Genomic DNA, 24,872 nt, shown 5'->3' on the forward strand with positions numbered 1-24,872 from the left:
CGCGCCAAATCAAGCCTTAATATAGTTATTCATACAAATCAGTAACACCTACTCTTTGTTCCCAATTGGTCTACAAACGTCTGCAGTTTCTTGGTATCGGGGCCTGATTGGGGTACTGCCTTGTCAATTTGTTTTTAACTTCTTAATCTAGTTTCCCATCCCCTTATCTCCTTGTGAACCTTTAGGCTGACTGTTGTACAAAGGGTTATTATTAAGCAGTCTGCAGCTGTCCTGTTAGTTTCTGCTGATAAGTTGCCTCTGCAGCCCTGAAGTTATGAAGTCATTTCTGATAAGCTGTCTCTGCAGCTCCAAAGTTATTTTGTTAGTAGGCTATACTTAATTGATTAGTTCACTTTAAATGTCCCCAATAGTTCTGTTCCCACACCACCATCAAAATCAAGGATGTTCTGTCACACACATGCAAGTGCTACTACCAGTCCCTCTTTCCTCCATATTCCTTGCCCATCCTGAATGGCCCCTCTCCTTCCAATCCTTCTTTCGTGTATCTTATGCATGTTCACTTCCTCTGGTCCTAAGGCACATGCCGCTACCAGGAGAGGGCACTGCTCCTCTTCCTCAGCTGCCTGTTTGGCTACCTCATCCACCCAATGATTGCCTTGTTGTATTATTTTATTTTTATTTACATTAAGAGATACAGCACTGAAACAGGCCCTTCGGCCCACTGAGTCTGTGCTGACCAACAACCACCCATTTATACTAACCCTACAGTAATCCCATATTCCCTACCACCTGCCTACACTAGGGGCAATTTACTATGGCCAATTTACCTATCAACCTGCAAGTCTTTGGCTGTGGGAGGAAACCCACGCGGTCACAGGGAGAACTTGCAAACTCCGCACAGGCAGTACCCAGAATCGAACCCGGGTCCCTGGAGCTGTGAGGCTGACCACTGCGCTGCCCAAAACGACCGTGGCAGGACTCGATCCTACAATCTTCTGATAACCTCATTAAATACACCGAAGTCAGACGCCTTATCCATTAGGCCACACAGCCATTAGTTCTATTGGACCTCTTACTTTCTGATGTGCTTTTACTTTGATTACTACTGCCTGCCGAGGGAGGCGGGCTGCTCCCACCAGTCCTCTCACTAACTCTTCATGCTGTATATTTTCCCCACTGGATGTTACATATCCTCTTTATGTTAATTGTACTCCCTCTGACAGGTATCATTCTATCCTGATTAATTTAAAGTCCATTTCTCTATGCAGTATATTTCCAAGAGAAAGCTATCAATTACAATTCTTATCTACACTTTCCTAACTTCCACTGGAAAGTGCTGGACTTCTTGGAAATTATACACTATATTAATTCAATGTTTTGAATTTTAATTTTCTAATATTTGTTCCCAAAATTCCTTTATTAGCTCTTGCATCAGCCAGATTTAACTTCCATTAATTACAATTGTATTTCATTTTTGTTTAAGCCCTGGAGGAACTTTACAGTCCAATACAATATTATAAAATCTTTAAAACTGAGAATCAAACATTCCCATTTGATTCCAGGCATTACAAGATTTTGTTTGTTCTTTTTCTTAGATGACATTTTAGTTTCTCAACAGTAAACTTGCTAAATTACGCTGGACTCTTTGCATCTCAAAATTATCCCAAATTCAAATAACAGTGTTGCTGGGGTGACAGGTTTTGTTAATGTTCAATTTACTTCTTCCCAAAAGAGCATTATTCTCATACACTCTGTCTTGGAAGATAACAAATAACAAAAGTCTTTGAAAAGTTAGCTTTCACAGTTAAACAGTACCTTCAAAATTTTACAAGAGAAAAAGTGAACAGAATCTTTCCATGTCTCCTTTATTTATCCTTTCTCCTATTTTTGCTATTTAGCCTCATTTGAAAGAAGCAGTCACTAATATGTGTCTTTAATTTGATTTTTCTAGCAGCATTTTGAGAAGTTCACATTGGATTTCCAGGCTTCTGCTTCAAGGCTGAAGTTTTATCTGTTGCAAGGCAAACCCAGTGCTTTTGCAAAAGTAACTCCTTCAAAAGACAACACTCACATTTTAAATTAAAAATGCTGGTGTAATTCTGTTTTAATATTTTCACTGACGCAACGATAGAATTCGTACTGTTTCCCACAAAGATATGCACGTGCATAAGTATGTAGATAGGATCAGTGACAAACTCATGCTTTCAACATTAAAAACCAGACAACAAAGGGTTAAAGACTTTAAGTTCTGCAAACCAGAGCACAGGCATACACAAATATAAAAACACTTTCTCACAGCAGTTCTAACATTTTACTGTGGGATTTTTTTTAGCTTATTTCTTTTCCTTTTAGCCACTCTCCCTAATCCAGGGTGGTACCTTTGGAGGGTCTCTTGTTTCAACCAGTAGCTATTCATTACATTTGTCATACCCTTTTCTTCCTTATCCTTCATCTGTTCATCACTTCTGCCTGGCGGGAGGATCTGACGGATTCCATCCTGTCTTTTTCATTTTCTCTATTAGTTTCCTAGGTTTGTGCTAAACCTTGTAATGCTTTTGCAGTTTGGACCTGCCTGATTCCTGGGGCAGCTTTCTTGGCCCACTCTCTCAGGAGCAGTTCTGACCTGCCTGGACCTTGTTCTTTCTCTTTGTCCAGCCTTTGGCCTGTGCTTTTGCAGTTCAGACCTGCCCTGATACCCAGGGTGGATCTCTTGGCACGCCCTCTCAGGGGCGGTTCTGACCTGCCTGGACATGCTCGCGGCTGTACTGCGCAGTATTGCTTCCTCACCTGCAGCAGGTTCTCCGCATCCTGTTTGACCCGACTTCTGGACTTACACCCTAACTATAGGTGGTAAAATAAATGTACTCACCCGTTTGGTCTCCGCATCCTGTCTCACCTGACTTCTGGACATACACCCTAGCTATGGGTGGTAAAATAAACGTACTCACCCATTTGGTGGGTCCGGTTGTCTGGATCCTCAGTCGCACATTGGAGACCCTGCTCACAGCGCCAATTTGTTGTGGAATATTATTGAGAACACTTCACATGAGATGGATGTAGGTGAAGCAAGTAAAATTTATTCAGAGATACAAGTATGCATACAGGGTAGTATGTCTCTCATCCAAGAGGCAACTCAAAACTTCTTTGTCCAATCCACATATTTATACGTTAACTTTGCATGACATTCTCTGCATCAGCTATCTTTTCACATATTCACTTGGCCAACAACATACACCTTCCTTTGTTTTAATTGTCTAGCTGTTCCAAGGCTAGTTCGACTGCTCTGTCTCCTTCTCTGTTTTTGTCCCTTCCCCCAGTCATGTCTCCCTTTAATTATATCTCCACAGTTGAGGTTATACATTATTTGCAGTGTTAGCAGTTTTCTACTTTAGTGGCCTAACTAGCAGTTTTAGTATTTTTTTTTAGCATACTTCTTGCTAATTATCCCCCGATTCCCTAATTCGCTGACCAACAGATCAGCTGGAATCAACTGGTTCAAGCCATGGCAGGAGTGTTAAACAAGCCTGTGAATCCTTCCACTAATTCACACTGTTCCCCAAGGGAACAGTTCAAAGAGAAACAATCACTTGCACTGTGTTATTTCCTGAAGCAATCCCTGCTGTCTGCCCTTGTTACAGCCATGTGATGAGACTTGGGTGGTTCCCACTGTTCAACTCCCACCTGACCACAGCAAGTGGGTTTTCTTAATGGAGTTTAACTCCTTTGTGTTTTATTTGTCAAATAAACAAACATCAATAGGTTTTCTTGTAGGTTTAAAACAGAAAATCAAGTATTTGTTGATCAATACGCCTAAACCCAAAATTGTTGCAACCGCATCCACTCATACACACACACAAACAAGAAGAGACAGATAGAGAGGAAAAAGGGGTGGGGATGATAAGTTGGGGGGTGGGGGGCAGGGTGGTGTCATGGTAAACCTGTTGAATTCTCTTGGAAGTCAAGTTTCTTGTTGGATACAGACCTGATGTGTTTGTAGATTTCTCTCTTGGTTGAAAGTTTGGTTGGAGACAGTGAATCACTTCTAATTCACTGTTGCATAAAGTGTAGATGTAGAATTCTACAGCAGGCCCTGTCCCTTCTGGTTTGCTGGAAACAAGCTTATTGGATGCTGCTTTCTGAGTGTCTCTCGCTCTCTCTCTCTCTCTAAGCTACCTTTTAAGGTAAGGATGTGTTACATCTTGTCTCCTAGTAGGAGACGCTTTGGTCTCTTCCCCCGTCACACAATGGCCCAGGATGTGACTACTTCTTCTTTGTTTCAGAAGAACCCATTCAATTCTAAAATATTTTAGGATGGGTGCAATTGACACCTCTTAGCTTTGAAGATTTTCCTTTGTCCCTGTCAGCTAGTTTGAATGTACAAAGGCCAAGTCCTTTTCCTCAGGTGGCCATTTTGGAAAACATTGTTCACTTTTTTAAAACAAAGATCCATTTTTTAAAATACAGTCAGTTTTTATAACTCTTCAGTTTTTGTCCATAATTTTTCATTGTCGCACTTCTTGTACACCTGATACCTCCTCAAAAAGGAAAAATTGAAATTTCTTGGATTTCATTTTAATGTTTATTTTTGGGCTTTAGAAAGAAGGATAGGGTCACACTAGTGCACTTCTATTTCATTCACTCTTCAATCTTACAACTGCTACAGCTGGCGTTGCTTCCAACAGCCATTTCATGTTCAAATTTAAGTAATTTCATCATCCTTCTTGTATTATTCCCTCAAATAATCCCTGCTGAATGTCCTGAATGAATCCATTTCACTAATAAATGTTGAAATGTCTGCTCCACACCCACAGGGTTTCATCTGTTTAAAGCCAAAGTAGAAAGGGCCAGCTTGCTCCTGGAGCTTGAGAGAAATCTGCTTTCAAAATGATGCAGAGTTTTAGACAATGAGGGAGATCTGGGTTCAGCCCCGCCCACCTGGTGCCGCAATAGATTTGGCTAGGCAATCCCACAACCAACGAATGAGATCTAAGCTCTATAGCCCTGCCACATCCAGTCATGAATGGTGGTAGACAATGAAACAACTAACAGGAGGAGGAGGTTCCCAAATATCCCCATCCTCAATAATGGGGGAGCCCAGCACATTAGTGCAAAAGATAGGCTGAAGCATTTGCATCCATCTTCAGCCAGAAGTGCTGAGTGGTTTGCCATCTTTGCCTCCTCCTGAGGTCCCCAGCATCACAGATGCCAGTCTTCAGCCAATCAATTCACTCCGCATGATATAAAGAAATGGCCAAAGGCACTGGATACTGCAAAAGCTATGGGACCTGACAATATTCCAACAACAGTACTGAAGACATGTGCTGCAGAAGTAGCTGCGCCCCTAGCCAAGCTGTTCCAGCACAGCTACAAAAATGACATCTACCTGACAATCTGGAAAATTGCCCAGGTATGTCCTGTACATAAAAAGCAGGACAAATCCAACCCAGCAATTACAGCACCATCAGTCTACTCTTAATCATCAGCAAAGTGATGGAAGGGGTCGTCGACAGTACTCTCAAGCAGCACTTGCTTAGCAATAACCTGCTCACTGACGCTCAGTTTGGGTTCCACCAGGGCCATTCAGCTCCTGATCTCATTACAACCTTGGTCCAAGCATGAACAAAAGAGCTGAACTCCAGAGGTGAGGTGAGAGTGACTGCCCTTGATATCAAGGCTGCATTTGACCGAGTATTGCATCAAGGAATCCTAGCAAAACTGGAGTTAATGGGAATCGGGGGGAAACTCTCCACTGGTTGGAGTCATATCTAGCACAGAAGAAGATGGTTGTGGTTGTTGGAGGCCAATCATCTCAGTCCCAGGACATCACTGCAGAAGTTCCTCAGGGTAGTGTCCTAGGTCCAGCCATCTTCAGCTGCTTCATCAATGACCATCCCTCCATCATGAGGTCAGAAGTGGGGATGTTAGCTGATGATTTCACAATGTTCAGCACCATTCATGACTCCTCAGATACTAAAGCAGCCTGTATCCAGAAGCAGCAAGACCTGGACAACATCCAGGCTTGGGCTGATAAGTGGCAAGCAACATTCGCACCAAACAAGTGCCAGGAACTGACCATCTCAAATAAGAGAGAAGCTAACCATCTCCCCGTGATGTTTAATGGCATTACCATCGCTGAATCCCCCACTATCAACATCCTGGGGATTGCCATTGACCAGAAACTGAACTGGACCAGTCAAATAAATATTGTGGCTACAACAGCAGGTCAGTGGCTGGGAATTCTGCGACACCTCCTGCCTGCCCAGTGCCTGTCCACCATCTACACGGCACAAGTCAGGAGTGTGATGGAATACTCTCCACTTGTCTGGATGGGTGCAGCTCCAACAACACTCAACACCATCCAGGACAAAGCAGCCCACTTGATTGAATCCCCATTCGTTAGCTTCAACATTCACTCCTTTCACCACCGACACACAGTGGCAGCAGTGTGTACCATCTACAAGATACACTGCAGCAACTCACCAAGACTCCTTCGACAGCACCTTTCAAACCCGGGACCTCTATCACCTAGAAGGACAAGGGCAGCAGATGCATGGGAATACCATCACCTGCAAGTTCCCCTCCAAGCCACACACCATCCTGATTTGGAACTATATCACTGTTCCTTCACTATCCCTGGGTCAAAATCCTGCAACTCCCTTCCTAAAAGCACTCTGGGTGTACCTACAATCCAAGGACTGCAAGGGCAATTAAGGATGGGCAAAAATGCTGACCTAGCCAGCGACGCCCACATCCCATAGACAAATAAATAAATTGGCCCTGCCCCTACACACTCCAATTGGTTGGAGGACCAAGTGCCCCCGCTCGGTCCTCCAGCACCGTCTCACTCTTCCTACTGTTCCGGAGCTGCTCTCAGCCGGGCATTGTGAGCTGTCAGGTAAGAGATGTGGAGGGAGAGCATTAATAAGACACAGGGTGGAGGGGAGGTGGCTCCCGGGTTCACCCAGCCAAAAGTGCAGTGTAAGCGGCAACCTCCAGGAGGAACAGCAAGAGCTGGTAACTCTGAGGGAACATCTGTAAAAGAAGGAGAATGGAAACTGGTCAGGGAGCGTCTCTAAATGGAGGAGAAATAGGGACTGGTCAGGGAGTGTCTGTAAATGGAGGAGAAATGGGGACTGGTCAGGGAGTGTCTGTAAATGACAGAGCAGCAGTAAACAGAAGGATGGTACCAGATCTCTGGAAGATATTGGCAGACTGGTGCAATGGGCCTTAGAAAATTTCCCCTCTGAAGCTTTTATCCAATTTCCTTTATGAGTTATTATTGAACTACCATGGTGAGTGTGGTCCTTGCTAAACAAGTTCAGAACAACCCAGGGCCTCTGCGCAACCAACCTCCATCACTGGGGCTTCAGTACAAACCCCTTATGCATTTGTGGAGAGACATAAACAATGCTGCACATTACTGAGGAGTGTCCCCTCTACAGATTGACTGGCGCACTAGTCACCATAAATTCAGCAAATGAGGAGGCTATCGCTTGGCTCCAGGGATTTGCATTTGCTAAATAAATGAAAACTCGGCCAGAGACAGTACTCTCAAGGGGGAAAGGGGAACCAGCGAGTGTGGAACTGAACCCAGCCAGAGTCAGCACCTTCAGAGGAGAAGAGGGAGGAGACGCAGTGAGTGTAGAACTAAACCCATCCAGAGTCAGCACCTTGAGGGGAGGGAGAAAAGTTGATCGAAAGGAAGAATATTTGGAAATGGTGTGTTGTGCTTTGATTTCAGCATAGGGAGGAAGTAGAGTGTGGGATGGGGATTTACAGCTTTGGGGAAACAAGAGAGCAAAGAAAGTTCCATAGAAACTAGAATTGTCTGTTCTGAATGTCTATCCTGCACTTACAGTGATGACTTTTGTAAACTAATTTTATAGGGTATTCGAAGGGAAGGATTTGCAACTGGGAACTCACAGCAATCATATCGTCAAGGTCAGACAGAGTCACTCAGTTTTTCAAGATCTGAATATCATCAGTCTTTGAATGTGGAAGGAGAAATGCTTGTTCTGTCTGGTGGGAAAAGATTTCAAACATCAGTGTGACTGGAAAAGCACCGAGACACACACACCCGAGTGAGAGTGTTCCAGTGCACTGATTGTGGAAAGAGCTTTAACCAGTTACACAGCCTGAAAGAAAACATCCACTATTCACAGTGGGGAGCAACTACACGTGTTCTTTTTTTTTATTCATTTGTGGGATGTGGGCGTCACTGGCTATGCCAGCGTTTATTGTCCATCCCTAATTGCCCTTGAGAAGGTGGTGGTGAGCTGCCTTCTTGAACCGCTGCAGTCCATGTGAGGTAGGTACACCCACAGTGCTGTTAGGAAGGGAGTTCCAGGATTTTGACCCAGCGACAGTGAAGGAATGGCGATATAGTTCCAAGTCAGGATGGTGTATGACTTGGATGGGAACTTGCAAGTGGTGATGTTCCCATGTATCTGCTGCTCTTGTCCTTCGAGGTGGTAGAGGTTGCGGGTTTGGAAGGTGCTGTCTAAGGAGCCTTGATGTGTTGCTGCAGTGCATCTTGTAGATGGTACACACTGCTGCCACTGTGCGTCGGTGGTGGAGGGAGTGAATGTTTGCGGATGGTGTGCCAATCACGCGGGCTGCTTTGTCCTGGATGGTGTCGAGCTTCTTGAGTGTTGTTGGAGAGTATTCCATTGCACTCCTGGAATAATCAAGTCTAGAGGTAACAAAGGCATAGATGAGGGTTTCAACAGCAGATGAGCTGAGGCAGGGGCAGATTTGGGCAATGTTACAGAAGTGGAAATAGCCGGTCTTAGTGATAGCACGGATATGTGGTCAGAAGCACATCTTGTGGTTAAATAGGGCACTAAGGTTGCAAATCATCTGGTTTAGTCTCAGACAGATGCAAGGGAGAGGGATGAAGTTGGAGGCTAGGGAATGGATTCTGAAGTGGAGACCAAAGACAATGGCTTCAGTCTTCCCAATATTTAATTGGAGGAATTTTCTGCTCATCCACCACATTGGACAAACAGTGTGATAATTTAGTCGAGAGAGATGGTGGTAGGTAGAGCTGGGTGAGATCAGTATACATGAGCAAACTGACAGTGTTGCCAGATGGTGTTGTTGAGGGCAGCATGTAGACGAGAAGTAGGAGGGGCCCAAGGATAGATCATTAGAGGACACCAGACGTAACTGTGAAGGAGTGGGAATAGAAGCTATTCCATGTGATACTTTGGATATGATTCATTAGGTAAGAATGGAAGGAGGAGGGTGCAGTCCCACCCAGCTGGACAACAGTGGAGAGGCTGCAGACAGGTCAAGAGGATGAGGAGGGATAGTTTACCTTTGTCACAGTTACATAGGATGTCATTTGTGACTTTCATAAGAGCCATTTCTGTACTGTGGCAGGGACAGAAACCTGATTGGCCAGATTCAAACATGGAGTTCCAAGAAAGATGGGCACGGATTTGGGAAATGACAAACCATTCAAGGATTTTGGAGATAATAGGAGGTTGGAGATTTTGCAAGGACAGTGGGGTCAAGGGTTGTTTTTCAGGTGGTGGGGTGATGATGGCAGATTTAAAGGAGGGACAGTACCTGAAGAGAGAGAACCATTCACGATATCAACTAACATAGGGAGGTTGGAAGTTTAGGATCTGGGGAGCAGGAGATTGGTCTCATGGACAAGATGAGCTTGCAGAGGGTGTGAGGAGAGAAATGAGAGAAACTAGAGAAAGATGTGGGTCAGGACTCGGGCAGGGGGACAAGTTTAGAGGCAGTTTGGCCTGGTGGGTTAGTGGAAGGGAGGGAAGCAGCTGATGATCGGATGGTCTCAATCTTAGTGGCAAAGAAGACCATGGGCTCCTCACACTTGTTGGAGGTGAAGGTGGAGGAGGCAGGGGAGAGGGAGAGCATTTCGAAAGGAACTAACTTGTGTTCGAGATATTAAAAAGACTCAACACACTTTGTGTTTAACAAAAAGCTGATTTATTTGACTTTTATCCAGAATATTAACCCCTATAACTGGGCTGTAGTTTATTGACAGCAGCAGAAACAGACCCCAATGAACATAGTTCAGTGCTGGATGTGATTAACAGGAGAATCCAATCACTGTAGTTACTTGTGAGCTCGCTGGTGTCTCAGCAGGGTGGATGAGTGACTGAATCCCTTCCCACACATGGAGCAGGTGAACGGCCTCTCACCAGTGTGAATGCGCTGGTGTACAGTGAGGTCATCTGATTGCTTGAATCCAGTCCCACAGTGAGAGCACCTGAACAATCCTCACAGTCTGGACATTTAAAAGGTCTCTAGTCAGTGTAAACTCAGTGTGTCAGCAAGTGGGATGAGTGAGCGAATCCCTTCCCCACTCAAAGCAAGTGAACGGTCTCTCCCCAGTGTGAACTCGCTGGTGAACCAGAAGTTCTCTTGATTTAGTGAATCCCTTCCCACACAAGGAGCAGGTGAATGGCCTCTTCCTATTGTGTACTTGGTAGTGCTTCAGGAGCTGGGATTAATTAGTGAATCCCTTCCCACACATGGAGCAGGCAAACAGCCTCTCCCCAGTGAGAAACATAGAAAATAGGAGCAGGAGTAGGCCATTCAGCCCTTCAAGCCTGCACCGCCATTCAATATGATCATGGCTAATCATCCAAACTCAGTACCCTCTTCCTGCTTTTTCCCCGTATCCCTTAATCCCTTTAGCCCTAAGAACTATATCTAACTCTTTCTTGAATATATTTAATGATTTGGCCTCAACTGCTTTCTGTGGTGGAGAATGCCACAGGTTCACCACTCTCTGGGTGAAGAAATCCCTCATCTCAGTACTAAATGGCTTACCCCTTATCCTTAGACTGTAATCCCTGGTCCTGGACTCCCCTGCCATCGGGAACATCCTTCCTGCATCTAGTAACTCACCGGTGTGTCAGAAGGTCCGTCGATTTAGTGAATCTCTTCCCACACACAAAGCAGGTGAATGGCCTCTCCCCAGTGTGAATTCGCTGGTGCGTCAGGAGGTTGGATGATTTAGTGAATCCTTTCCCACACATGGAGCAGGTGGACAACCTCTCCAGGGCGTGACTGCATGAGTGAGTTTTCAGCTCAACTGGATATTTCACTCCCTTCCCACAGCCCCCATATTTACACGGTTTCTTCCCAGTGTGCCTGCACTTATGTTTCAACAGGCCAGATGATTGGCTGAAGCCTTGTCCACACACAGAACACATGTACGGTTTTCCACGCTGTGAACAGTGCTTTTTCCTTCCATGTTCAAAATGCTGTGATATTCAGGTTAGGATAAATTGGGTGACTCCTTCAGATCCTGATGTGATGTTTGGTTTGAGTTTCCCGGCTGCAAATCCTCCCCTTCTAAATCCCTGTGAGATTGAGATAAAACAGAAAAAAAAAGGTGTGAGAGGACCCACAAGAACAAAAAGGCAGGTTGTGAAATTGAGCTGAATGAATAGTGCAATACTCACAGCAACGTACAATCCACCTGCATTACTGGGATAGGGAGATAGAGTTTAGAAACACTCATTTCCCATGGAATTTACCTTCCTTGACAGTCTCACACTGGATATTGCTGGGCCTGACTGGGCTCAAAAGTACTCACGGTTAAACCCAGCAGCTTTTCCTCCAGCTCAAACTGATGCAACAAAAAGACCTACACAGAAAGTCAGGGATCGACTTCTGCATCAAACACCAGCCCCAATACAAAATGGCTCTTAATCTATCTTTCTCCACTCAGTTCTGTGAGCAATGCCTGCAATAAAACAAAAGTAAAATACAGCTGAAGCTGGAAATCTGAAATAAAAGGAGAAAATGCAGGAAATGCTCAGCAGGACAGGTAGCATCTGTGGAAAGGGAAACTGAGTTAACGTTTCAGACACATCAAGCCCCCGAATCTGCAGCCTGGAACTTGGAGTGGGAGGAGGACGAATGAGAGGCAATATAGTGCAATACTCACAGCAACCTACAATCCACCTGCATTACTGGGATAGGGAGATAGAGTTTAGAAACACTCACCAACACGACTCCAGTGAAACATTCCAGGAGGAAAAGGGGGAGCAGTGTGTGTGCCTGCCCTGATATTTCCCCCCACCCCCACCCCAGGCCTGTCAGTCAAATGAGTTTACAAAAGTCATCACTGTCAGTACAGGATAGAATTCAGAACAGACAATTCTAGTTTCTACGGAACATTCTTTCCTCTCTCAATCCCCCAAAGCTAGGGTTTTACCTGCAGTGTAGGTCTAGGGGTGTATGATGCCTGAATCCCTAAACAGTCTTACATTGAACCCCATTTGGAACAAGACAAAGTCAGTTTCTGGGAGAATAGGGACAAATATCACTCACAATTGAGGGAGACAAAGGCAGCCATTACAGGAGCTAAGAGATCCGAGTTGAATTTGGCTTTGTATCACCTCCCAGTGGGTCTGATCTGTCCCTTGATAACCTTACCCAACAAAAATATATCAATTTCAAGTTTTGAAATTCACTCTGTCTCTCACTGTATTTCTCTCTGTCTCACACACTGGCCGGGATTTTACAGAACCCCCGACACGAGCTCCATGGCCAGAGGATTGTTCCAGCAGTGGCCTGCGATGGAACCTGACGCCGGGAGGGCTTGGCTCGATCCTCCCGGCAGTGGCGAGGCTCCTTGGCTGCCCCCCTGCCACTAGGCAATGGAGCCCAGATTTACATATCTATAGTAAATAAAGACATAAATTAACGTACCTGCAACCTTATGGTCAGGCCGCGATTTTCCGAGTGGTGGCCGGCACTAATGTGCCTTCCCATTCCCGTATGGGGAAAGCAGGTGCTGCAGTGGTGGGGAAGGGAGGAGCTTTCAAGATTTTTAGTGCGGGGATGGGGGGAATGGAGTCAAATTTTCATCATTAGTGTAGCGGATAGTGGGAAGGGCTGACCTCTGCACTTTGTTCAGTTTGAGGGTGACACTCATGTTTGCAAGGTAAGTATTTTTGGAGTGGGTGGGGTGGGGGAAAGAGGTCAAATAGTTATTTTTTTTGTTATGGGATGGGAAAAGGGTGATAGATTTTTGATAGGAATAGTGTTGGGGGGGGCAGTTCACTTTAAAAATGTAAATTAGCACAGGCAGCTGACACCCCTCGCCATCAATGTGATTTGTTTGGGGGGGGGGGCGTGGTGCTGACAGGTGTATTTAAATTAGCAGTCACGCACAGCATGGCGGCATGCGGCGTAGTGGTAATGCTGCTGGACTAGTAATCCCAGCTAATGCTCTGGGGACATAGGTTCGAATCCCACCATGACAAATGGTGAAATTTGAATTCAATTAATAAAATAAAACTCTGGAATTAAACTCTAGTCTAACAGTGACTATGAAACCATTGTTGATTGATGTAAAAACCCATCTGGTTCACTAATGGAAATCTGCCATCCTTACCTGGTCTGGCCTACTTGTGACTCCAGACCTACAGCAATGTGGTTGACTCTTAATTGTCCTCGGAAATGGCCTAGCAAGCCACTCAGTTCAAGGGCAATTAGGAATGGGCAACAAATGGGCAAGGCCAGCGACGTCCACATTCCACAAATGAATAATAAAAATAAATTTCTGTGATGCTGACATTGATTCTGTAACTCAGACACAGAGTAGCTGTCATTCCAATTTCACCACAACACCCAAAGGTGAACCCAGGACTGTGACCTCATACAGAACACAATTGAACCAATGTTCCCAATCATTTCCAATCAGGGTCCGTGAAGCTGATGGTGGATAAGAACATTAACCAGAGTAGAAGGAAATCGGACTCATCCTGGTGTGAGTCAGCTGCTGACTTAAAGCCCCACTGATCTTCCATTTGTGTGATATCACCAACTCCCTATTGCGAATATTAGGAAAATGGCTGAGTTGAGCGCAGCAGAAATGCTGATTTATCCAGAAATGAAAGAATTGCCACAATGTAATCCAATTTAATTGTAAACATGTGAATTAAATGATTTGAACTAATTGCCTACAGGTTGAGCTCTGGGTTTATAACGTTGGCACCTTCAGAAAGACTTATCGACCTAAAGGCTCCTGTTAAATACATTTCCTGAGTGGCTGAACATTTAAAACCAAGTTTACAGGCATGATCCTCGATACACACATCGAAGGTGGAAAAGATGCTGTGGGAAAAGATTTCAAACATCAGTGTGACTGGAAGAGCACTGAGACACACACACCCAAGTGAGTGTTCCAATGCACTGACTGTGGAAAGAGCTTTAACCAGTAACACAGCCTGAAAAAACATTGCACCATTCACAGCAGCAAGGAATCATAGGTATGTTGTGTGTGTGGGTGTGGGTGTGGCTTCAAGTGATCATCCAACTTGGAGAGACAGGACCCCTCATCACGGAGAAACCATGGAAATGTGGAGACTGTGGGAAGGGCTTCAGTTATCATCCAAGATGGAAATTCATTGGCACAGTCACACTGGGAAGAGGCCATTCACCTACTCCATGTGTGGAAAACTAGAGTAAGGGGCAGGGCCTGCAGCACCCAGTGGGCGGGGCTAAGTACAGTTCTCTCATTGGCTAAAATTCCATTATTTTGAAACCTGATTTCTCTCAAACTCCAGGAGCAAACTGGCCCTTTCTGTTGTGGCTTTAAACAAATGAAACCCTGTGGGTGTGGAGCAAACATTTCAACATTTGTTAGTGAAATGGATTCATTCAGGACAGACCGCAGGGATTATTTCAGGAAATAACACAGTGTAGTGATTGTTTCTCTTTGACCTCTTCCCTTGGAGAACAGTGTGAATTAGTGGAAGGATTCACAGGCTGTTTAACGCTCCTTCCATGTCTGGAATCAGTTGATTCCAGCTGATCTGTTGGTCAATCTTTAACCAGGAGAGTTTGATGAACTCCCACAGCTCACGCAATGTGAGTGGACAGTCACACTCACCGGATACGGCTATGAACTCCCAGTAAATCCAACCCTATGATTTCTGTTTTGTAGCCATCTTTCCATTCATTCTGCTGCCTGGTCCTTCACTCCACACAGCCTGATCCTGGTCACCTTGCAGATTGTACATACTGTTATGGATAGCAAGCGGATTACAAAACAGAAAACAGAGAGTAGGGATTAAGAGTAGCTACACAGAATGGTGGAACGTGGGAAGTGGTGTTCCACAGGGACCGGTGCTGGGACTGCTGTTATTTACTGTTTACACAAACAATTTAGACTTGGGAATCGAAAGTACAACTTCAAAATTTTTGTATGACACAAAATTGCTCCTGAGGTGTAATTAGGTTTGATGAATTGTGCACTATCTTCTTTTCCAAAGATCTCTCAGCTTCTCTAACGGCTGCTTTTATCTCCCTCAATTGTGGGTGATATTTGTCCCTATTCTCCTGGAAACAGAATCCATCTTGTTCAAACTGGTTCAATGTAAGACAGTTTGAGGAGTCAGGCATCATTCACCCCTAGATCTATCTGACAGGTAATACCCTAGACAGTTCCTTAGTAAGGATTCCTCTGGTTCCTCGCCATGTATTTGTCACAATACTGAAACCCAGCTTTCTTAAAGTCCATTCCTGGAGTTCCACTCCCAAATAACATTCACGTCATACAAGTGCTGGGCAATGATCATTTTCAAGAGAGAAGCTAACCATTTTCCCTTGATATTCAATGCATTACCATCGCTGAATACCCCGCCATCAACATCCTGGGGTAACCAGTGACCAGAAAATTAACTGGACTAGCCATACAAATACTGTGGTTACAACAGCAGGTCAGAGGCTGGGCATTCTGCGGCGAATAACTCACCTCCTGGCTCCCCCAAAGCCTGTCCAGCATCCACAAGGCACAAGTCAGGAGTTTGATGGAATACTTTCCACTTGCCTGGATGAGCGCAGCTCCAAGAACACTCAAGAAGCTTGACACCATCTAAGACAAAGCAGCCCTCTTGATAAGCACCCCATCAACTTAAACATTCACTCCCTCCACCAACGCATAACGGCAGCAGTGTATACCATATACAAGATGCACTGCAGCAACTCACCGAACCTTCTTAGACAGCACCTTCCAAACCTTCAATCTCTACCACCTAAAAGGACAAGGGCAGCAGTTGCATGGGAACATCACCACCTGCAAGTTCCCCTCCAAGTCACACACTATCCTGACTTGGAACTATATCGCTGTTCCTTCACTGTCGCTGGGTCAAAAACTTTGAACTCCCTTCCTAACAGCACTGTGGGTATACCTACCCCACATGGACTGCAGCAGTTCAAGAAGGTGGTTCACTACCATCTTTCAAAAGGCAATTAGGAAATTAGGGATGGGCAACAAATGCTAGCCTTGCCAGTGACGCTCCCATCCCATGAAAAAACTCGCCGAGTATGCAAACATCAGCAGGGTCCAATGGTGGAGTTTTACAGAGGGAGTGATCCCAAATTAACTGTCAGGATCGCACGCCTGTGGATGTTTTGGGTCATGTGTCCTGTCGTCTAACACTTAACACATCAATAAGGAATTCCTGAAAACACACTGCAGATCCTTCTTTATCTGGAGATTAAATGACTGTTGTATAATTGTACCAGCAGCAGCCATGGAGAATTTAACCAACTTATTTTCAACGGGACTATTTTAAATGAGTTAATGCCTGCCTGAAAATGGTCAACTCAGGACTATCACACAAACATGTTAAGCTTTTGTAAAATAATTCCCACAGAAACTTTAACCTGCCGTTTCGCTTTTAGTCAGGAACAGATCACAGTTTTATACCCATCTGTTAGATCTCAGTTGTAGGATCTCATTAGTTGCACAAAGAGAGACGAAGTCCAACTGTAGCTTTAAGAAACTTTATTGTAGTACTTAGTGGTTACATCATCAGCAAAGCGAACAACAACACCTGGGCTCTCCTCACACTTCCCCCTGCCTGAGCAGGGAAATCAAGCCTTTCTTATAGTTCTTCATACAAATCAGTGACACCCCCTTTATGTTCCCAATTGGTTTACAATCTTTGCAGTTTCTTGGTGTCAGGGCCTGATTGAGGTACTGCCTTGTCACCCTCTCCTCAAGCAGTTTCTCATTCCCCTATCTCCTTGGACCGTTAGTAGCGTATTGTATAGCAATCAGCCTATGAAGCAGCTTGCAGCTGTCCTGTTAGTTTTTGCTCGTTAGTCTTCTTCTACTGATAAGCTGTCTGTGCAGCCCTGAAGTTATGAAGTCATTTCTGAGAAGCTGTCTCTGCAGCTCCGAGGTTAGTTTGTTAGTAGTACATAATTGATTAATTATTTCACCTTAAATGTCCCCATATTATTCTGTGATTTGACAGCACGTTTCCAGCATTCACTGTTGTTCTTCCTGACACTAAACACAAATATAAAGAAGGGCCACTGACCTGAAACATTGGCTCTGCTTCTCTCTCCATGGATGCTGCCGGACATGCTGAGTGTTTCCAGCATTTCTTGTTTTTGTTTAATATAAAGGAGCGGTCTGTTCCATGCTCAGGAGCTCTGAACCATGGAAGAGAGCAGCTGGGACATATTTCCTACACACCTCAGGATTAACCCACACGGGGACTTTGCTGTCAGTGAAGAGAGACGAGAAACACCAAATGCAGTTTGCACCTCTCAGTGTGATCCTGAAGGACTGTGTTCAGGCTGAAGTTCGGTTCTTGCCATACGATCCTCTCCCAGATTGTCTTTTCTGAGGTCCAGCCAGGTAATGCTAAACACAGGTGGGAAAAACAAAAATCTACAACAATGTATTTAAAACAAGGCTGCGTTTGCTGACAACACAACCACTAGGTGGTGTAGTACTTGCATATGCGCAAATGCAGGCTCTTCAACTGCAACGTCAATGCCTGTGACATTCAGGCAGCTGCCAGGATTAAAGATGGCGTTGCTCAATTTATCACAGGAAGTGCTCATGGCTCGATCGTTCTAGTAAACTAACTTTACATTAAGCTGGGTGGAAGCCCAGTAATATATGTAGCTATAGGATACTAACTGTAATCCTCAGATCCATTTAATATTCCAGTAATCCTATTAAATACAAAAGGAATTTTATGATTGAATTTCCATTGGAAGATAGTGATTTGGCACCCCGATCGATGGAAAAGAAAATCGGGCAGAGTATAAAATGAAAGCAAAATACTGTAGACACTGGAAATCTGAAATAAAAACAAGAAATGCTGGAAATACTCAGCAGGTCTGGCAGCATCTGTGGAGAGAGAAGCAGAGTTAACGTTTCAGGTCAGAGTATAAAATGTGCTGCCAATTCGATATTGTGATTCGTTTATATGACTGACCTGGACTGATTTCACCTGAACGCAGCTACTAGCTCCCGCCCCACTGGCTGCTCCCTCTGCCCTCCCCGGCTCAGCTGCTCCCTCCCCCCGCACTTCCCTGGCTGATTGTTTCCCGCTCGTGCCACCCCACTCTCCAGCTGCTCGCTCCCCCGCCCCCACCCGCAAGCTCTAGGTCACGCTGCTTCCCTCCTCTCGCCCACTCACTCCCACATTTGATCAGTTTCCACGTGCTGCCCGGAGAAGCAAGAGGTGACAGGGCAACGTAGTAGCGGGTGGCCGAGTACTACAGGGAAGCGGCGCAGCCTAGAGCTAGTGGCTGAAGGGGGGGGGGGTGGGTGGGAAGAAGGGGGGTGGCGCGAAGCAAGGAACAATCAGCCAGGGAAGTGGAGGGGAGCAGCAAGGTCTGGAGCGAGCGGCTAAGGGGAGGAAGTGTTGAAGCCTTGAGCGAGTTGCCGAAGGGGGAGAGCTCCAGCCTCAAAGTCTCCCATTCAGCTGCTTCCACCAGCCGAGTGAGGGGCTGGATATCCGATGACGCTTTATTGCGCATGCACGAAGATGGACCTGGCGTGGTTACGCGATGACGTTAGCGCTGCGTGCTGACGTCATCCTGTGCATGCACCACTAAGTCCTGGCAAGATGCAGCTGTGCGTCTGCGCAGCTTGGCGCACTCTGATGACGTCAGCAGGCCGGTCGGTGCCTTGTCAGGAATCAATTTGTTAAAACAAAGCTGATTAATTTTACATTTATCCAGAATATTAAACTCTAGCCAAGTTATAAGGTTGTTAATATCAGCAGAAACAAACCAAACTGTTATAATAGTAACATAGCAAATTTACAGCACAGGAGGCGGCCATTCAGCCCATTGTGTCTGTGCCAGCTGAAAAAGAGGTATTCAGCTTAATGTCACTTTCCAGTTATGACCTCAGAGAGATCATTAACGTGAAAAATACAAGATATAAACCCCCAGACCAATGTAACAAGTTACACAAGATTTCACGTTACAAGTCTTCTATTCTTCTTCTTCTTCGGCCTCCTTATCTCGAGAGACAATGGGTAAGCGCCTGGAAGTGGTCAGTGGTTTGTGCAGCAGCACCTGGAGTGGCTATAAAGGCCAATTCTAGAGTGACAGACTCTTCCACAGGTGCTGCAGGTAAAATTGGTTGTCGGGGCTGTTACGCAGTTGGCTCTCCCCTTGCGCTTCTGTCTTTTTTCCTGCCAACTGCTAAGTCTCTTCGACTTGCCACGCTTTAGCCCCGCCTTTATGGTTGCCCGCCAGCTCTGGCGAGTGCTGGCAACTGACTCCCACGACTTGTGATCAATGTCACAGGACTTCATGTCGCGTTTGCAGACGTCTTTAAAGCGGAGCCATGGACGGCCGGTGGGTCTGATACCAGTGACGAGCTCGCTGTACAATGTGTCCTTGGGGATCCTGCCATCTTTCATGTGGTTCACATGGCCAAGTCATCTCAGGTGCTGCTGGCTTAGTAGGGTGTATATGCTGGGGATGTTGGCCGCCTTGAGGACTTCTGTGTTGGAGATACGGTCCTGCCACCTGTCTTCTATTATAATTAAACTAAAAGAAATCCCCAATTAACTAAATAGCACTTTGAAAATAGGTGCTACCCCAATTACAATTAAAGGTATTTTCTTTATTTATTCAACACTTGAATATCTCTCACACCACACTGACACGTTACACTGTCCTTTTTGACGATGCAATCCCTTGTAGTTAAAAGTCCCAAATTCATCTCAGTTTCAATCGGCTGGAACTACCAGACTTCTGGAAGGAAAAAAACAATATTTTCCTTTGCTCACTTCAGCATGCACCTCTGACCTAGACATCTGTGGATAATGTGATTTCCAGTGATCCTGTAGGTCCTTTACTCCTCTGCAAACTTCGACTCTCAAAACAAATGTTCAAGTTTCCACGGCCTTTCGCTGCATATCTTCAGAGAGCAGGCTCTCTCCAGCTGCCCCTGCTGGGTGCCTTCTCTTACAGCTTCCCTTGAGGCCTCACCCTGGTTCTCTTCTTACAGCCTGCTTGAAGCCACAATGTAATGGTTCAAATTCAATAGTTTATTATTGTTCTTCAAATGCAAAGACCAGAAGTCTAGTTTCACAAAGCTTCTTGGCTTTTCCATTGCCCCCAGGTGTTACCACCTGCTGGTTCGTTTGCATGTTCTCAATGGCTGACTCTTGTCTGACAACCCAAAAGTCTGGGAGGGGGAAACCCATTGTTCTTCAGGTGTTAGTACTGTAGTCTCTGTTCTGCAGAAAAGTGTTTGATCGGTTCCCTCTGTTGTCCTGGTAACCTTTTGCAGAGTGCAGGTGTGGTCACTGACCTCCTGGAGTCCATCTTGAACTGAAAAAAAATCACAATCCATAAAGACATAATTATGTCACAAGGTCCAGTATTCCTAACACCAGTTCGCATCAACAGAAATGAATTGTGACTGTGGCTCAGTTGGTACCATTGTTGCCTCCGGGTCAGAAGGTTGTGGGTTTAAGGCGTACTCCAGCCAGCTTGCTGTGTGCAATTGGCTGCCGTGTTTCCTACATTACAACACTTCAATCGAACTTCATTGGCTGTAAAGCGCTTTGGCATGTCCTGAGATAGTGGAAGGTGCTGTATATGTGCAGATCTTTCTTTACCGTCAGAATGAATATGGTTCAGTCCTGGAGGTGATTAACAGCAGAATCCAACCCCTGCAAACAGTTGTGAACTCGCTGGTGTGCCAGCAGGTTGGATGAACGGGTGAATCTGTTCCCACACTCAGTGCAGGTGAAAGGCCTCTCCCCAGTGTGAGTGCGTTGGTGTGTCACCATGTCACGTCTGCTTTTAAACATCTTCTCACATTTAGAACATTTAAAAGGTCTCTTATCACTGTGAATTTTCTTGTGTATCAGCAGGTTGGCTGAACAAGCAAATCCCTTCTCACACACAGAGCAGGTGAACAGCCTCTCCCCAGTGTGAACTCGCTGGTGTTTCAGCAGGTTGGATGACTGAGCAAATCCCTTCCCACAGTCAGAGCAGGTGTACGGCCTCTCCCCAGTGTGAACTCGCTGGTGTGTCAGGAGATTGGATGATTGAGCGAATCCCTTCCCACAGTCAGAGCAGGTGAACGGCCTCTCCCCAGTGTGAACTCGCTGGTGTGTCAGGAGGTTGGCTGATTGAGCGAATCCCTTCCCACACACTGAGCAGGTGAACGGCCTCTCCCCAGTGTGAACTCGCTGGTGTTTCAGCAGGCTGGCTGACTGAGCAAATCCTTTCCCACAGTCAGAGCAGGTGAACGGCCTCTCCCCAGTGTGAACTCGCCGGTGTGTCAGGAGGTTGGCTAATTGAGTGAATCCCTTCCCACATTCAGAGCAGGGGAACGGCCTCTCCCCAGTGTGAACTCGCTGGTGTTTCAGCAGGTTGGATGACTGAGCAAATCCCTTCCCACAGTCAGAGCAGGTGAACGGCCTCTCCCTAGTGTGAACTCGCCGGTGTGTCAGCAGGTTGGCTAATTGAATGAATCCCTTCCCACATTCAGAGCAGGTGAACGGCCTCTCCCCAGTGTGAATACACTGGTGTACAGTGAGGTCAGATGATCGCCTGAACCCAGCCCTGCAGTGAGAGCACCTGAAAGGTCTCTCATCAGTGTGAATGCGCTGGTGTTTCAGCAGAACGGATGAACATGTGAATCTGTTCCCACACATGGTGCAGGTGAATGGCCTCTCCCCAGTGTGAACTCTCTGGTGTGCCAGCAGGTAGGATGAACGGGTGAATCTGTTCCCACACTCAGTGCAGGTGAAAGGCCTCTCCCCAGTGTGAACTCTCTGGTGTGCCAGCAGAGTGGATGAACGGGTGAATCTGTTCCCACACTCAGTGCAGGTGAAAGGCCTCTCCCCAGTGTGAACTCTCTGGTGTGCCAGCAGGTTGGATGAACGGGTGAATCTGTTCCCACACTCAGTGCAGGTGAAAGGCCTCTCCCCAGTGTGAGTGCGTTGGTGTCTCACCATGTCACTTCTGCTTTTAAAGGCCTTCTCACATTCAGAACATTGAAAAGGTCTCATCACTGTGAATGTTCTTGTGTGTCAGCAGGTGTGATGAACTAGTGAACCCTTTCCCACACTCGGAGCAGGTGAACGGTCTCTCCCCAGTGTGACTGCGTTCATGAATTTCCAGCTGGGATGGGTAATTGAATCCCTTCCCACAGTCCCCACATTTCCACGGTTTCTCTATAGTGTGGGTGTCCTTGTGTCTCTCCAGCTTGGGTGATCAGTTGAAGCCTCATCCACGCATACAACACGTGTATGGTTTCTCCCCACTTTGAATGGTGCGCTGTTTTTTCAGGCTGTGTAACTGGTTAAAGCTCTTTCCAGTCAGTGCATTGGAACACTCTCACTCGGGTGTGTGTCTCACTGCTTTTCTAGTCACACAATGTTCGGAATCTTTTAACACAGACAAATATTTCTGCTTCCACATGCAAAGGCCGATGATATTCAGGTTCTGATGAATCGAATCAGATCTTGACGTGGTGTTTGGTTTGAATTTCCCGTCTTCAAGTTCTTCCCTTCTAATTCCCTGTAAATCGAGTTTACAAAAGTCATCCCTGTAAGTACAGGATAGAAATTCAAATCAGACAATTCTAGTTTCTATGGAAATTTTTTTTCCTCTCTTGTTCCCCCAAACATAGTCTATTCAAACTAAAAGATGCCAAAATAACAAAGTCCCAACAAAAGCAAATGAATAAAAGCAAAATACTGCAGATGCTGGAAATCTGAAATAAAACAGAAAGTGCTGGAAATACTCAGCGGGTCTGCCAGCATCTGTGGGGAGAGAAACAGAGTTAACGTTTCAGTTGATGACCTTTCATCATAACTGACAAAGGTAATAGATCCCTGTAGCCCTGCGAGTCTACTTCTCCCAGGTGGCCATCCAACTTCTTCTTGAAGTCATTCATCGTCTCTGCTTCCACCACCCCTTGTGGGTGGCGAATTCCAGGTCATTACAACCCGCTGTGTAAAAAAAGTGCTTCCTCTTATTCCCCCTGCATCGTTTGCCAAAACTTTCAATTTGTTTCCCTAGTCCTTGTACCATTTGTTAATAGGAACAGTATTTCCTTGTCTAACTTATCTAAGCCTGTCATAATCTTGTACACCTCTAGTAAATCTCCCCTCAATATCCTTTGTTCTAAAGATAACAAACCCAGCTTTTCCAACCTAACTTAACTAAAATCCTCCATCCCTGGAACCATTCTGGCAAATCTCCTCTGCACCCTCTCTAGGATCCTCACATCCTTCCTAAAGTGTGGTGACCAGAACTGGATGCAATACTCCAGTTGGGGTCTAACCAGACCTTTATAAACGTTCAGCACAACTTCCCTGCTTTTGTACTGAATTCCTCTATTTATAAAGCCCGAGATCCCATATGCTTTATGAACGACTCTCTCAATATGTCCTGCCACCTTCAAAGATCGATGCACATGTACACCCAGGTTCCTTGTTCCTGCACACACTTTAGACCTGTGCCATTAAGTCTATATTGCCTCCCTATTCCTTCTGCCAAAATGCATCACCTCATACTTGTCAGCATTAAACTGCATCTGCCACCTGTTTGCCCATTCTGCTAGTCTATCCATGTCCTGTTGCAGGCAACACCTCCAGGTTTGGTGCTTGGCAAATTATGAGATTCTACTCTGTATCCCAAGATCTAAGTCATTTATTTATAGCAAAAAAAGCAGTGGTCCCAGCACTGACCCTTGGAACACCACTGTCGACCATCCTCTTGTCTGAAAAGCAACCATTTACTACAACTTGCTGTTTTTTCTCCATAAGCCATTTAACAAAAATCCAATTGAACACTGACTCTCCTGTTTCATGAGCTCAATTTTGTTAACCAGCTTTTTATGTGGTACATTAGAACATTCCAACGCAGTACAGGCCCTTCGGCCCTCGATGTTGCGCCGACCTGTGAAACCATCTGACCTACACTATTCCATTTTCATCCATATGTCTATCCAATGACCACTTAAATGCCCTTAAAGTTGGCGAGTCTACTACTGTTGCAGGCAGGGCGTTCCACGCCCCTACTACTCTCTGAGTAAAGAAACTACCTCTAACATCTGTCCTATATCTATCACCCCTCAACTTAAAGCTATGTCCCCTCGTGTTTGCCATCACCATCCGAGGAAAAAGACTCTCACTATCCACCCTATCTAACCCTCTGATTATCTTATATGTCTCTATTAAGTCACCCCTCCTCCTCCTTCTCTCCAACGAAAACAACCTCAAGTCCCTCAGCCTTTCCTTGTAAGACCTTCCTTCCATACCAGGCAACATCCTAGTAAATCTCCTCTGCACCCTTTCCAAAGCTTCCACATCCTTCCTATAATGCGGTGACCAGAACTGCACGCAATACTCCAGGTGCGGCCGCACCAGAGTTTTGTCCAGCTGCAGCATGACCTCGTGGCTCCGAAACTCGATCCCCCTACTAATAAAAGCTAACACACCATATGCCTTCTTAACAACCCTATTAACCTGGGTAGCAACTTTCAGGGATTTATGTACCTGGACACCAAGATCTCTCTGCTCATCTACACTACCAAGAATCTTCCCATTAGCCCAGTACTCTGCATTCCTGTTACTCCTTCCAAAGTGAATCACCTCACACTTTTCCGCATT

General features: G+C 45.6%; 1 protein-coding gene and 1 non-coding gene across 2 annotated transcripts; both read right to left on the bottom strand.

Moving 5' to 3' along the window:
• Positions 1-925: 925 nt before the first annotated feature.
• Positions 926-1,014, bottom strand: trnar-ucg (transfer RNA arginine (anticodon UCG)). The gene is given in 2 exon segments: positions 926-961; positions 978-1,014. It is a non-coding gene; the product is annotated as a tRNA-Arg (tRNA).
• Positions 1,015-16,738: 15,724 nt separating this feature from the next.
• On the bottom strand, positions 16,739-22,354 carry LOC137347828 (zinc finger protein 271-like). The gene has a single exon (XM_068012861.1). It carries the CDS (start codon positions 22,260-22,262, stop codon positions 20,877-20,879), a length of 1,386 nt encoding a protein of 461 aa, XP_067868962.1. The 5' UTR covers positions 22,263-22,354; the 3' UTR covers positions 16,739-20,876.
• Positions 22,355-24,872: the final 2,518 nt, after the last annotated feature.

The sequence above is a fragment of the Heterodontus francisci genome, chromosome 32 (genome assembly GCF_036365525.1).
Source record: "Heterodontus francisci isolate sHetFra1 chromosome 32, sHetFra1.hap1, whole genome shotgun sequence".
Classification (NCBI taxonomy): Eukaryota; Metazoa; Chordata; class Chondrichthyes; order Heterodontiformes; family Heterodontidae; genus Heterodontus; species Heterodontus francisci.